The following is a 15,784-nucleotide window of genomic DNA, read 5'->3' on the forward strand; positions in this document are numbered from 1 at the left end:
GAATGCATTCCCGCTAGGGGAGACAAGAACAAAGGCAGGAGACAGAATGCTGAGTTTGGAGAACAGCACGAAGCTCAGTTTGGCCAGATCACAGAAGTACCTGAAGGGGAGTAGGGCTAGAGACATGTCAGGACCCAAATGGTGGACAGCTCTTAGTAATTAAGTCTGTTGCAAAGTTTTATTCATATAGTCTCTAAACACTAATTTTACAGTTATCCCTTCCACATCTCGACTTTCTTCATCGCAGTTTTGATGTATTACGAGTTGGCATAAGAAATTAAATGGGAATTTGGGGGAGAGTTTTGTGGAAACTGAAGACACCATTTGGCCAACAGATGGCATAGAGCCTATGACCAAATACTTAATCCAAATTTTACAATAAGGTACTATAGAACCCCTCACCCACCCCCACCATAGAAGAAAAAAAATCAGACTTCATCTCTGGTATGAAGGAAGGTTGGATTTCTCACATGGCGGGGAAAGAGGGGGCACCAAGGCTCTAACCCCTTCGTTGTGAAAGGGATAAATATTATTTAAAAACAACTGAACAATTTTATTTTATTTAAAACAGTGGATAATAGACCAAATTAAAAAGAGTTCTATCACAATCAAATTAAAAGATTATTTTTTTGTACTTTTTAAAATTCTACTTTATTTTTGGTAATTGAATTGACCTTTTTTTGGTCATAAAGAAACATTTTTATTTTTATTTAAATATAGATAGGTTGGGTTCTTTGTCTTCTAGTTCTAAAGTTATACCTGAAAAAAATATTGGGGGTGGGGGAAGGCAAGAGTGTTCACTTGGTAGCAACAGCTAGAAGCATATTGTCTAGAAGAATAAATGAAGTTCACCTCACGAACAGGCCCCCAAACCACAAAACTGATGGAACCATAACAGTCACAATAAATTGGGCACTAGCATAGGTAGGCCAGACCTGATTCACTGCCTTAAGTTATCATTATTAAATGCCTTATTTCCAAATTGTATTCCAGCTTCAAGTACTGAGTGAAAGCTGATGAGATTGGGGGTTGGGGGTTGGGGGGAGGGAGGTGGTATTCAGTAAGATATACAGTTCTGTCACATACTTAATAATTCCTAAACATAGTCCTCGGAAGGTAGGTGGCATAGTGGATACAGTGTCAGGCCTGACATCAGTAAAACTCATCTTCCTGAGTTCAAATCCAGACACTTACTAGCTGTGTGACCCTGGACAAGTCACTTAACCCTGTTTGCCTCAGTTTTCTCATCTGTAAGATGAGCTGGAGAAGGAAATGGCAAACCACTCCAGTATCTTTGCCAAGAATTTGCCCAAATGAGGTCAGACACAACTGAAAATGACTGAACAAAAAAGAGTTTTATTAGAAGTCTTCCAACTACTTCACTAGTGGTTATCTTGTCTCTCCCTTATCAACAGTAAGAGGTTCAAAGACAACTACATTTTATGCTTTGCCTACATTCCATTTCTCTCCTCCATAACATTATTTTATTAAAAAAGAGGATTAGTCCTAGTAGATGATGAGATCTGGTATAGGGCTCTGAGTGTTGGTATAGACAAAAGTGGAAAAGGTAGCTTGAATGAAGGGCTTTACTGATACATAAAACATTAAAATGTAGCTTTGGAGCTTGGACAGCGTATGTCTGCTTCTCTAAATTGATCCTTCTCAAAATCTTCTTGACACACGGGACCTCAATGTGAGGGTAAAAAGCGGGGAAGGGAGCTCTATGGTCTCTGGAATGGAGCAAAGAGACAGTGGGGTATATGGTACCTTCCCATCCCTCACCAGCACTTCCCTTAGTCCTCCCAATAGCTTCCCTAACCATTTTCTTCCTTTCCACCCTCAACACCCACCTCTCACCCCAAGGACTGACAAGAAATACTTACTCACTACATGAGATGCATTTGTTATCGTCCCAAAAGAAATCTGTATTACAGATACACACAGCATCCTGTTTCTCCTGACCTGTAGGTAAATGGAATGCATTAAAATGAACTCTCAAGACAGGAAGAAGGACCTGGCACTACACAGGGGAGGGGATGTGCTTTTTGGATGGTGGAGAAAGCCTTTGGTAAATGAACTATAGAGACCACTTTAGGAAGTAGGGAAAAGGGAATGTTCATTCAACCGAAAAGGGAAAGGGAGATGTTAGTGGGGAAATGAAAACATTTATTCCAAAAAGGAAGGAGAGGAACTTGTGGTCAGAGGAAATTGTGAGGTTATGGGGAATGGTGTGCTCACATGGATGCTGTATCGTGCCATTGAGGCACGGATTGCAGTTGACACATCTAAAGAGTCCATTATCTTCTCTCCCTTGTCTTTGTTGATACTGGTTCTCCCCACACCCACACACTGTGTTTCTTGAGACAGTGCAGTTTTTCTTCTCTATCTGGCCCATTTCTGTTAAGAAGAGATGAAAGACCTTTTAAGAAACCAACTCTATTGTCTGTTATTTCTTTTCTTACCATTACTCATGCTATCCACCCTCTAACCAGCCTTCATTGAGAACACCATTTATGGAACCTCCCTGCTAATGGGCTCCATCTGCCTCCCAAGGACTCACCTTTTCTGCAGATAGAACAGCTATGACACCTTGAGAGGTAGTTCTCTATCTCTGTGTATGTGCCCTTCTCACAAGTCTTACAGTTAGGTGCAAGATCTGGGCCGCCACAGTCCTCCTCCAAGTAAGTCCCTACAGTAAGGTAGAGAGTTAGACTAGGTAGGTCAGCTGGGGCATGAGAGTAAACTGAGGATCAGAGAGGATCTCTATCCCAACAGGGACAAGACCAGGGGATGTGGGGATCTATTTTGGAGAGAAGTCAGAGAAATTGGTATGCTAGGGAGACCCTGGGTATGAAAGTGCATGAAGCCTTTAGGAAAAGCATCCAGTTAATGACCAAATTTGGTACCCAAGAAAGAGATTAAGAGAAGACACTTCTCACTTCTTTGCAGAAGTAGGGGGCTATGAAGTGTGGAATGCTACACATAACATCAGACTTTTTTTTAATACATTGGTTAATTTTGCTGAACTTTTTTTTACTCTACTATAAAAAGAATGACTGGAGGAGGTAACAATACATAGGTGATGAAAAAAATTTTTAAGGAAATGTAAGTGATGTGTGATACTAACAAAAATTTATTTTTACCCCCAAAAATGGTGATCAGCTCTGTGAAGGAATCCACTACTATCACCACTTCATACCTTTGTGACATTTGAGACAACAGATAGATTCATTTGTGGGATGCTTATATTTCCCCTGGGGACACTCAATGTCTCTCTTTTCTTGATGCCTCTTGTGGGTAGACATGCCAGGAGCAACAGGAAGGTATAGTCCCACCATCAGGGCCAGGGCCACCTGGAGAAAAATCAGACAGAAAAAAAACAACCTATCAGGGAAAAATGGTGAAGGCACAGAAACCTGAGAGGTCTTGATCCTATCCAAATCTCTCCCACCTTTTAATGTCTAATTTGATTCACCTTCTCCAAGAAGCCTTCCATCTCTAACTACTTCACCAGTAGTTATCTTGTCTCTCCTTTATCAATAGCAGGGGCGTCAAAGACAACTACATTTTATGCTTTGCCTACATTCCATTTCATTCCTCCTCAAATGGAGTTCAGTTGTCCTAATTTATTTTCCTTCCTAATCATTTTCCTTCCAATGAACAGCCCTGAGAAGAAGAGTGATTTGGGGCAGAAATACAATCAGAGTTTTAGTGAGGGGAGGTTTTAGTAGGTTTTTTTTTCTAATGTTCCAAGGCAAATGCCAAGAATTATAACACTAATGTACATATCTCTGTAACCTCTGCCCCCAGGCCCAGGGTGAAAAGTGTAAAGGTGGGGCAAATGCTGGGTAACAGTAAACACAGACTTGGTAAATAAAAGAATGGGGAAAGGCATATGGATCAGGAGTACCTGTCAGAGAGGAAGAGGTCATGAACAGGTCTTATCTTGGGTCAAAGGATGAATGAAATCTTGATTGTCTTAAGACAATCAAGTTCCAAAGTCTGATTTTATGCTTTGCCACAGTGGGATGCACTCTCCAGGTTGGAAGAAATACTTCATAACCCCTTTCTGGGCTGTGTACCCAGGGCATTTACCCCTTTTTCACTACCATAATGCTAAAAGAGGTCCCATGAATTCCTAGATCTTAACTCCATCTCCAACTTGGCTGGAGAGCCACAAGTAAGCCCCTTGCTCCCTCTAGGCCATCATTTTTCCTTTTGCAAACTGGAGAGTATGGTCTCTCGTCTCTCTTTAAGTAGAAATACATGTCCTCAAAGTAATCTAACTTCTGGGGAGGTCAGGACTATGAGCTGGTGGTACTCATAATTGTAGGAGTATGTCAAATGCCTATAAAGGAACTCTCCAAGAATATCTTTAAATACCCATAATCTCCAAAGCAAGAGAGCTCATCAGAGAGCACCCCAGGAGTTGGAATCTCACAGGACTTTACCTGGACTCAGTGATTATATCAGAAGAAGAAAAGAGTCATATGGAAAGAAAAGACTTGATGTATTCCTGCGCTGCAATGGGCAGGCACCCAGATTGGAACAGTCTACAAAGCAGAAGATGCCAGCGACCCTCCCTTGGTGGGTGCACATTCCAGAGATGGGGGAGGTTGGAAACCTATGAGATCAACTCTGTCTATCAACTCCAAAGGAATTGGCAGACCAGAGCCAGAGCCATGGCAAATACAACTCCAGGAGGGTTGCCCCTTCCCTTTCATGGAGTGGTTCTCCTAGGTTCCAGTCCTTCACCATCTTTCTAACTTGAACTCCCAAAATTTGTGCTGGAGCCTCTCCTAACAAACAGCAGCTCCCTCCTGTGGGCCATTATTGGAAACCATCCTGGATAACTCCATTACAGGAACATGATGTACCCCTATTATAATCATATCAGAGAAAACACAGCCAAGAGGAAGAAAGGACTTCCCCACCACTGATCTAACCCTTTAGCCTCAGCAGAGTAACAGCTACGTTCAAAAATCAACTCTTTCAGATAAATGTAACCTGGACCAATGTCAGGCCTTTAACTATTCCAAACCATCTTTTACTGATACCCTCAGAGGATAACGAGTTGAGGACGGTGGGAGAATGCTGATGATCACTATGCAAGCCTCCCTGAGTTTCAAGAGAGGAAACATTTCAAATAGGTAAGAATTCCTGGGGGAGGGTGCGGAGGAGATTCTGCCTCAGAAGGAAATCATGGAGGAAAGGAGTGTGCAGGACACAAGCGTCCAGAATTGGGTTTCCTCTCCTTCCTTTCCTTTGCCCTCAAAAGAGATTTCTTCTGCAAATTCAGGGAGATGAGAACGCAGTGAGCATTTGTTAAACACCTACTATGTGCCAGACACGCTGTTAAACACTTTATAAATATGAAGAGTGCAGTCAGACTAAAGGTCCCCACATGTGAAACAGCTAAGACTGGTGAACTTTAAGAGTTAGATATCTGAGTTGCTGTTTGCAATGGCCCCCATTTCTATGTGTGGTGACTAGAACCCAGAGCAGAAAATCTAAGACGGGACTGTGGCTAGTGGCCATGTACCAATGTTGTTCGAAGACCAGATATAGAAGTGGAGACCAGAATTAGAGGAAGACCTCGTGGGCAGGAAAATAGCAGCTATTGTGAAGACCCACATGACAGGTACCTCCTCCACCCTCCCCTTATTTGTTTTCCATGATGTGTAGGTGAGTGAGGTTCAGAAATCCTACACTGCACCCAAGAGCAGGGAGGACAGTCCGGAGTGGCAGGAGATGGCTGCACTGAGGGCTCCCTAAGGGAACACTTGAGCTTTTCTTTCATTTTTACTATCACTAGTAAACTAAGTGGCCCCAGTACGTTGTCTGCCTGTGTTCTGCAAATGAAGGGGGCTTTAGCAGGGAGAAGAAAGCCAAAATGGGCGATGAGTTTGAAGCAACAGACTTCCTAAATTTTTTTAAACGATCTTAAGAAATATTTGATGTCATTCCCAATCACTAACTTCAGAACCCAGCTAGTATGAGTTTTCATTTACCCAACTGAATAAAAGTGTGTCACTCAGTGGTGTAAGCAGTGCGTGATTCTCGCACGAGTGTGTCCCTCATGGTTTGAGTATAGCACCACCTTGTGGACAAGTCAAGCATCATGATTCATTGCTCTTTTGTCGCCTTAAAGACCAAGCACAAGCCATTTGGACTGCTTCTAATGCTGCAGGGCTATTGTTGTTGAATCATTTCAGTCAAGTCCCACTCTCTCTTACCCATTTCTGGGGTTTCCTTGGTAAAGATACAGGAGTAGTTTGCCATTTTCTTATCCAGCTCATTTTACAGATAAGAAACCAAGGCAAACAGGGTTAAGTGACAAGTCCAGGGTCACACAGCGAGGAAGTATCTGAGGACAGATTTAAACAGGAAGATGAGTGTTCCCGACTCCAGGTTTGGCACTCTTTCCACTGTGCCACCTAGCTGCAGTGGCACCAGTGTAACCCACAAGGTACACATAAAGCTGGTGAATAACTTCAGTTCACTCTGACACATACCCAGAAGCCTCAAATACAGGGCTATTGAAGAAGTCTATTCCCAAATACCAAAACAATACAGAGTAGCCACATCATCTCTAGTTCCCTGCAGAGACATTTCCCAGAATCAAGCTGTTCACCACCTCCTCTGAGGACAAGATATAAGTTTTAAATCAACATGAGAAAGATTTAGGTTCATTATGAGAAAGGATTTGCCTGACCCTAAGGACTGTTCCCCTGAAGAGTGCGACCCAGAGAAAGGAAGACGGTGTGCCAGTTTTACACAAAAGAACCAGAACCAGAAGCCTTAACTCCCACTCTATCTGTCCTAAGGAAAAAATCTTTTCCAGAAGAGTTCTGCCTTGGGCTATTGAGTACTAAACTCCCCGGAATGAGAGACAGCAGTCTTGTGGTTCATATTTCTTTCTACTCCAGCACCTAAGGAGTTAATCCAACTCCGGGAAAGGGAAATCTTTTCCCAGCATCTACGCCCAGTGACTCAGGCAACCTTCGTAGCCATGAAAGGGTCATGACTCAACAGAAAGACAAAGGGGATGAGATAGTAGCAAGGGTGTATGTACCATCCTCCCCTTCCTCAACGGCCTCAGATTGTATGCCTACCCCTGGCATTCACGTGCAAGATCCCCCTCCTCACTTCCCCCATCCACCAGAAAAAGGTCCAGTTAACAGTCCCCAATCCTGTTTAGCCCACAGATTCCAGGAAATAGCAACTCTCTTTTCCCAATCCATCCCAAAGGGAAATATCCCCTGACCTCCACTTCCTCTCTATCAGATCATGCCCCATCCCCCCTGCCCTTCAGTTCATTATTTCCCACAATAACCCTGAATATCTTCCCACTGAGACCCCCCCCCCCCATATCTTCTTCCCAGTTGAGCCATCCCCTTTCAGCTAAATCCCAATTAATCCTACTCCTTAGAGAAATACTGTGGCCAGATTGAGAGCAGCAAGAGACTATCTAAGTCCAGTCCCTTTGCCTTACATATGACAAAATGATCCCACAGGTAAACAAGTAACAGAGCCATTATTTGAGCTCGACATCTTAGACAACATTGTCTCCTGATACCGGATCTACGATTCTAGACAACTTCAAGCTCGTCCTCCTCCTCCTGGCTGGGCTCCTGACTCTCCCGACTTTACCATCATCTCCAGTGGACCTTGTCTGCCCACCCCCTCCCCACTGCCTCGGCTTCCTTTTATGTGTCTCTTCCCCGTTATTATGTAAGTTCCTCAAGCACAGCGATTGTCTTTCTCTTTTGCTCACATATATACCCCCAAAGCTTAGCATATAGTGAGCATTTAAATGCTTGTTGCCCGTTGTTAGTTGCCCTAAATGTGCCCTTCAAATAGAAAGCAACACTTGGTCTTTAGGTCCCAGCCCAAGGAGCTGGGACTCTAGTGAGAGTGGGAGGCTGCCGAGGGGGTGGCCCAGTAACCAGCCACCCCCACCCCTGCCTCCTCCACAGTTTCCGGTTGTAGAGAGTTTGTCAGTGTGATTTCCTGTGCTAAGGTAAGTGGGGAATAAAAGTCAGAGTGTAGCTCAATTAATTCTTCAGTCCCAACCTTGACTGACCCTAGGCGTCCCATAACAAGTTCTCTCTGGACTCCTTGTACTTCCTTCCCTCAACCCCTTCTCCCATTCATCCCCAAAGTCAGTTGGCCAAAGTACTCAGGCTTTTAAATCAATTAATCAACCTATAAGTATAACTTTCACTTATTATCAGGACCCTTGGGGAATTCAGTGGAGTTCATCTAGTCTCAGACTTTAATATCCCAAGTCTAGTTTAATTCCTGCTTCCTCCATGAAGCCTTCCCTGACCACCCTCATCTGCTATAATCTGTCTTTCCCTCCCCTGAGCTCCCATAGCCATTCTGGGCCACAATGCTTCTTTGGCCTTTATGATAGGTCTCTAGTGCTCACCTGGCACTTTTCATAACATGTCTTCTTAAACAGTAGTTTCCTTGGTGTTGAGAACCACATCAACCGCAGCGAATTCAATAAATGCTTAAATAAATCAAAGGGAGGGGCAGGTAGGTGGCAGAATGGATTAGAGCACCAGCCCTGAAGTTGGGAGGACCTGAGTTCAAGTCTGACCTCAGATATCTAATAGCTATGTGACCCTGAGTGAGTCACTTAACCCCAACTACCTCCAAAAAAAAAGAAAGAAAAGGGATAATATATCTTCAGCCCCAACTTCTCATCATATTTCTAGTTTCATACCCCTCAATGCTTTGAGGATGCCTACACTTGGATGTTTCCCAGATATCTACCATAATCTGCAATAATCTTATCAAAAACCAAACTCATCACTTTCTTTGCCTACCTAGACATCATCACTAAGCATCATTTTCATGATTCCTGTGGTTCAATTTTATTGATCCAATCCAATCCAATCAATCCATCCTGGAAATTCTTCCTCTCTACTCATAGATTCACCCCCTTCCTCTTCATTACCCTGTATGTAGTCCAAGTCCTCGTTGACTCACACCTAAACTTTAGCAACCACCTCTTGTCTTCCTTCCCAGCTCCCTTTATCCCATGTACAGCTGTAGTCATTCATTCTCAGGTATCAGTCAGGAAGTCAATCACTTGTTGACTAAGTGAATGAAAATGAATAAAAATCTCCCAGATATCTACTGTTTGTGATTTGAATCTGTATCTCTACCTCAAACACTTGAATCATATAATCTGATCATTGGCTGCCCAAGAACTTTATGGTTTCCTAAGGTCATATCAGTTGTGATCTTTGTCTAGATTTGTATTTAAGGCCCTCACTTCCTCCCCAATCTCTCCCTTTCCATTTTTTAATTTCACCACAGTTCTCAAACTCCACCACAGAAAAGGTGATCTACTCACTGCCCTCCTTATGAATGCCTGTTCTCTTCCTTCTATATGGCTTACGTCATTTTCCTTAACTTCACCCTTCTCTCCCAATCAATGTCTCCCAACTCAAAACATCTCCACAAAGCTTCTGATGGCTAACTCCTTCTTACTGATTTCTCTCTTTTGCCCCTACAACATATCATATTAGGATCATAGAATTTAGAGCTGGAAAGGACCTTAAAGATTAATCGGTTCAACTCTCATTTTATAGGTAAAGAGACCAAGGCCTACAGAGGTCAAGTGACTGGCCCTAAATCACACAGGTGATTTCTAATAGGAGAGCCAGGACTCCAACCACCTTTTGTGCGCCCAACCTACCAATCCCCTACATTTGACTAGTGTTTCCTGGTTCTAGTGCTCAGCCCTCAGTAAGCTTAGAAAGGAGAGGGAAGGACGAAGAAGTCAAATGACAGAGAAGAAGAGAGGAAAGGGAATGTAGGGTTAAATGAAAAGAGAAGTGATGGTGAAAATAACAAAGGATATGGGCAAAAGACAAGAAGCAGGAATCAGGGGAAGAGGACAGAAGACAAACTGGGATAGAAGAGGAAAATGGAGGAGCAGAAGTGATCAAGAGGCTAAGGAAAGAAAAGAAAGGAAAAGTGGAGAGAGGCTGAAAAGCAGAAAAGAGAACAAAAAGTTCAGGAAGATAGGAAGGCCATAGAAACAGCCAAAAGCCCATGAAATTAGTGAGTCCAATATGGTAATGAAGACTTTTAGAGAGGCCTAGGTAGTGAGAGAAGAAACGGGAGATGTGGAGAGAGGCCTAGAGCCGGTAGGGCTGACGGGAGAGAAAGGGACATTTCTAATGACGAAGACAACTTTCCAACTTCCTCAAATTGGGCTGTAGGATAAGAAACTGAACTACAGCCATTTGGGGGTTGGAAGGGGTGGGATGTAGAGTGGTACACTCTGCCTTGTCATTTCAGGGAGATGACTGTACAATCCAAGAACCCTCTCAGGCTAGGTGTAAAAGTTTAGAGTCCTGTGAAGTGTGGGAGGTGACCCCCAAGTAAAAGAATGGACAAAACCAGCCTGAGACAAGCCACAGGAATACTTTAATCAGCCCCACAACACAGCTCCCTGTCTCAAAAAAAATCCCCTGTTAACACCCCAAAATGACCACCACTCTTCAGGCCCTGCCCCACGGCTCTGTTCCCCTTGCCCCGTACCATACCACCCTTCATCCCTAACATTGTCTTTTCCTTTCTCCACAGATCTCTCTTCATTCCCTCTCACAGGGTTCTCGCCAGGCAGAACAAAGTTCAAAATACTTTGACTCCTCAGAGCTGGCCCTCTCACCACCACTATACCTTTGTCTTCCTCAACAGGCAAGCTCCCTCAGCCCCTAGTGAAAACCTGTCCTCTGCCCTCTCCTGATGCCTGTAGGGTCCTTCAGTGTCTTGGGACCTGTCTTTTCTTGAAGACACTCTCCTTCTTCCCCCATATGACCAGTCTCCCTCTCCCTAAATCCCCAAACCTTTCAGTCTCTGTCTCCAGGGGACAAATGTGGTGACCTGCCTGAGGACCTATACTTCGGTACTTTTCATTGATAGGGAGAGGTTGGGCAAGGGAAGTGGGAAGACCAGGGGTCTGATCCCCCAAACTTTGCCTGGTGCCCTGGTGGGCTGTATGAAAGCCATCCCCGAGTCCACCCCCCGACCATGTCCCGTTCCCTGTCCATCTCTCACCAGTGGCACCAAGCCAGGCAGGGTGGGGTGGCCCATGTCCGGCCTGGCTGTAGCTTTTCACTCCCCCATCAGGGCTCGGGGCGGCCGCTGCGGGAGCAGCGAGCCAGTCGTGAGCGGAGCACAGGATTCCGAGGTCAGAGACCCGAGCCAGGCTCTTGAGGATGGAGATCTAAGCTCAAAATGCCGACAACCCTGAAGACCGAACCGGAGCGGCAGCTGCCACCAAAACTTGAGTCCCGGCTTGAGCCAGGGTCGGACCTTGAGCAGGCAGCGGGAGCCGAGAAAGCTAGGGGAGAAGAGGGAGGGAACGAGCAGGGTGTCGTAACCGCTGCTAGGACAGGAAGAGCCCGAGGAGGAGGCGGGGTGAAGCGGGGGAGGTAAAAAATTAAAAAAAAAAAATTTTAAGACTTTTAACCCTAGCCCAGCCAAGGATTCAAGAGTCCTGGATGAAACTTCGGGGGGTTCCCAGATCTCTGATGACTTCCATACAAAAAGGCAGAGAAATTCTTCCCCTCTTCCATTCCACCATAGGACACGAACCATCCAAACACCAGCACCTCAACCCCACAAATCACTTAATCCCTTCAAAAATCCCAGGGCATTGAAAATCCTCCCTGTCCCTCCCCTTTTGGGAAGGAAGGGGAAATAGCACATGATGGGGAGACAAGAGATTCTGGGCTCTCTTCCCATTCTGCTACTAATCCCATGTAGGACCTTGAATACTCTGAGCATCAGTTTTCTCATCTAGTTAATAGTAATAAGAATAAATATTTATTAAACACCTACTATGTGCCAGGAGTTGGGTTTTTTTTTAAACAAATATTCTCTCATTTGATCCTCACAACTATTATTATCCCCATTATACAGTGGAAGAAACTAAGGCACGGAGACGTTAAGTGACTTGCCCAGGGTCACACAGCTGGTAAGGGTCTGAGGCTGAATTCAAATTCAAGTTTTCCTGCTTCCAGAACCAGCAACTGTGCAACCCAGCTGCATCATTTGCCAATAAAAATAATAATAGTTCCAATGATGATGCAGTGACAGTGAAAAATTAATTCTATGGGGCTCTAAAGTTTACAAAGCACTTCCTTCACAGCAATGCCTTGAAGTAGACAGTGTGTGTATTATGCTCAATGGACAGACCTAACCCTAACCCTAGAAACAAAGAAAATTATTCTCAGAGAGGAAAAGTGCCTTGCTTATGGTCACACAGTTAGTATATTGCTGGACTCCAACTTGGCCTTCTGACTCCAAGTCCAAGGCTGCTTCACATTTCTTGTAAGTGTAATGGAAATAATCATGATGGCCACCATACCTACATCTACTGAACAAGAGCCCATCCTCTCAGAGACATGCTGGTAAATGTTTAACTATTGCCTGAGGGAGTGGGAGAGGACTTTGTAGGTGTTAGATGTCTTAAAATTTAATCTGCATTAATATTTAAATTAATTTTTAATTAATTTATTTTAATTATATATAACACATTATAATTTTAATTATATACAATAATTATAATTTATTTTAATTATAATTAATTTAAATTAATATTTTCTTCATCACTTTCTTAAGTCTAAATAATCAACAGAACAATAAATAAAGCCCTGATTTGTAAGCATTTACTGATGTCCAAGGTGTAAGTGCTCATACTGAAATTTAACCATCAATTCTACAGCCAGTTTGATCTGGCTCCAGCATAGTGCTGTCTCCAGTAGATCTAAGCATGCCATCCCTGGTTCCTTCTGATGAAGTGACTTCTTCCTGTTACTGTTGCTTGCTTTGTCCTTGTTCTTGAAGGGAACTGTGGCATCAAGATTGGATTTAAGGACCAGAGGTTTCTTTTACTTGATGCCCCTAGGGGTAGGATATGTCTCAGGTCCATCTGATAGTTCAAGTTCACACCATTATCAAAAAGGAGGTTGAATTAACTATAGTATGGAAATGATACTCGACAATATCATAATCCTTGGCTCAGATAGAAGTCATTCCCTCATCAACTAGTCAGCCCATTGGGTGTGGTAACTTGGACAGAGTTAGGGACATCCACCAAGTCTGATGTGTATGGATTCCTCACAGACTGGCCTCTTTTATACCTTTAATGATCAGAATACTAAGTCAAAGACTTGCCCCTTACTCCCCTGGGCCAATCAAGTCTCAGTGACAATTTTCTTGCCTTTTAGGGAAAAACTAACCTGGTCTTTTTGGGTTCAAAAACACTGAAAGAATTTTTCTGATGCCTCCTACAGCACAGTTGTTTGTGGGGTGTGTTAGCACTGATTAAAGATATCATATGTTGTGTGCTGAATTAAACAACCAGGCCAATGCTGTAATAAGGACCAGAGGCTAAAAACCTCATGTGAGGGGACCCTGGCCCATATTGCTGCTATCACACCCTACACCATGCCAGCAAAGTCCTTTAAAACAGTCTTGTCAAACTCAAATAGAAATGGCTGCCATTAAACTCAACATAAAGATCCCTATGGGCTGTGTATTGACTTAGAAAAGTACATATTAGATATTATCTTTGTTTTATTGCATTTTTTATTCATTTTGTTAAATACTTCCCAATTACCTTTCAGTCTGGTGCTGGCCAAACTGGGGAGTGTTGGGGGCTGCAGTTTGACAACCCTGCTTTAAGGGACTTTCTACCATTTACAGAGCTTTAGGGTCATTATTCGACAAACCTAGTCTCAGGGATGAAAGAAGCTTGATATAAGCAGCATTGGAGGATGAAGAGAAAAACTAATCAGAAAAATACAGCAATAATTTCACAGCTCTTTGAAGGAGTAACAGAATATGGAAGAGAGGGAAGACTGAAAACCCTCAGCTTTCCCTCCCCATTTTGGAAAGAACTGAATCTTGCCAATCTGGGCCACGTAGAGGGCGATGCCACATCTTTGCATTCACAGTGGGGCTATTAATGATGAAAAGCAGGCATTGAAAAGCATCAGAAACAACAGAGCCACTGCTCACATGACACTTTCTGTTATCATCAAACTTCAATACAGATCAAGGTCATTTGAATTAAGGTAAGTAAGAGAAACTTCTCTGGGATCACTGCCTTGTCATGGCAGAAGGGCTTACATAGCTCAATGAAACTATGATATATGCCATGAAGGGTTACTCAGGACAGACAGGTCAAAGTGGAGAGTTCTGATAAAAGGTGATTCACGGGAGAAGGAAATGGCAAACCATTCCAATATCTTTGCCTAGAAAAACTCCATAGACAATTAAATTAAAATGCTAAAAGATATGACATCAGAATGGTGTGTTATGATCCACAGGGTCATGAAGAGTCAGACATGACTGAACAACAAAAAGGTAGAAAGGTCATTACCCTCTTGAATATAACCTGTCATATTGCCGGGGTCTGTGCCCACCAGGGTTTAGTCCTCCCTGGAAAGCACATCATGAGGATGATACCAAATATTTGTCTCTTTAGAGACCTCTGTTAAGAGTCCACCCTCTTCTATGAGTTCTGAGAGTAAGGGTTTTCCTTAGCCTTCATTCAAGAACTCAAAATTACCATTGTCAACTAAAAGATTCTTTCTTCCAGGTAAATTTATAATTGTCATATTTATACAGAGACAGTTTCACCTTCCCCCATATCATTAGAAAGGAAGGCACTTCCCAACAATTCTACCCATGATTCTCCAAATCCTTTTTGGGAAAGAGTTATCTGAACTATCCTAAGGGAAAAGAAAACCGTCAACTTAGGGAAACCTGAGTTGTTTCTCCAACGTGTATGGAGCCCCTTGAGGAAGCAGACCTTGAGACCCAGGTGATTCCCCAAAAGGGAAGGAACAAGGAAAAGCCTGAAAGAACGGACCAGGGCTATGTCTAAAAACAGCCCATCTTTATCAGATAAGTCTTCCAGGATACTAACTTGATCTGAGGAACCACTGGAATTTCAGAGGCATGATGAGGAAACTTGTTTCATAGGGACAAACTTCTTGCTGGAGGATGGAGAAAATGGGTTAATTTGCTAGCTGGGAGCAGGTCAAAGATTACAAAGGATAGATAGGTGCTCTGATTGGCATAAAGATCTCCTTTGGAAAGAAGTAGCTGCCTTATCCTTAGGGGTATCACGTGTTGCAGTCCCCAACATCATGACTCCAACTTCCCATTAGGCAGTGGACGCTTTTCCCCACTTCTTATAGTTTAGTGATTGTCCAGTAGTTTCTGTCATATTTATTTGACTCTTCAGGACTCTGTCTGGGGTTTTCTTATATGTATATACGTATATATATATATATATATATATATACACACACATGTCTGTGCATCTGTGTGTATGTATACATACACATACATACACATATATGTATAATGTTCTATTTTTTCCCCAATTATGTGTTAAAACAATTTTTTAACATGTGGGGTTTAAGTTTTGAGTTCCAAATTCTATCCCTCCTTCTCCTCCTTCCCTCCCTTCTCCTTGAGTTGGTAAGCAATCAGATATAGATTACACATGTGTAATCAAGTAACACATTTCCATATTAGTCATTTTGTATAAGAGGATTAGAATTTTAAAAAAGAATGAAAGAAAGAGAAAGAAAGGAAGGAAGGAAGGAAGAGAAAGGAAGGAAGGAAGGAAGGAAGGAAGGAAGGAAGGAAGGAAGAAAGAAAGAAAGAAAGAAAGAAAGAAAGAAAGAAAGAAAGAAAGAAAGAAAGAAAGAAAGAAAGAAAGAAAGAAAGAAAG

The 15,784-nt window shown here is 43.0% G+C and overlaps 1 protein-coding gene across 2 annotated transcripts in view; it reads right to left on the bottom strand.

Moving 5' to 3' along the window:
- The window catches only part of TNFRSF1A (TNF receptor superfamily member 1A), a 51,778-nt gene that overhangs the window by 6,534 nt on the left and 29,460 nt on the right, over window positions 1–15,784 (bottom strand). The window contains exons 1-5 of one of the 2 annotated variants that reach the window (XM_072653722.1): window positions 11,086–11,653; window positions 3,200–3,353; window positions 2,561–2,689; window positions 2,239–2,397; window positions 1,884–1,962 (exon numbers count right to left, since the gene is read on the bottom strand). In XM_072653722.1, the coding sequence (XP_072509823.1) occupies window positions 1,884–1,962; window positions 2,239–2,397; window positions 2,561–2,689; window positions 3,200–3,353; window positions 11,086–11,121 (557 nt within the window). In that variant the 5' untranslated portion in view covers window positions 11,122–11,653. Of the gene's footprint in view, window positions 1–1,883; window positions 1,963–2,238; window positions 2,398–2,560; window positions 2,690–3,199; window positions 3,354–11,085; window positions 11,654–15,784 lie in introns of those variants that run through there. The other variant, XM_072653723.1, reaches the window with a different exon arrangement.

This window comes from Notamacropus eugenii, chromosome 3, assembly GCF_028372415.1.
Source record: "Notamacropus eugenii isolate mMacEug1 chromosome 3, mMacEug1.pri_v2, whole genome shotgun sequence".
Lineage (NCBI taxonomy): Eukaryota > Metazoa > Chordata > Mammalia > Diprotodontia > Macropodidae > Notamacropus > Notamacropus eugenii.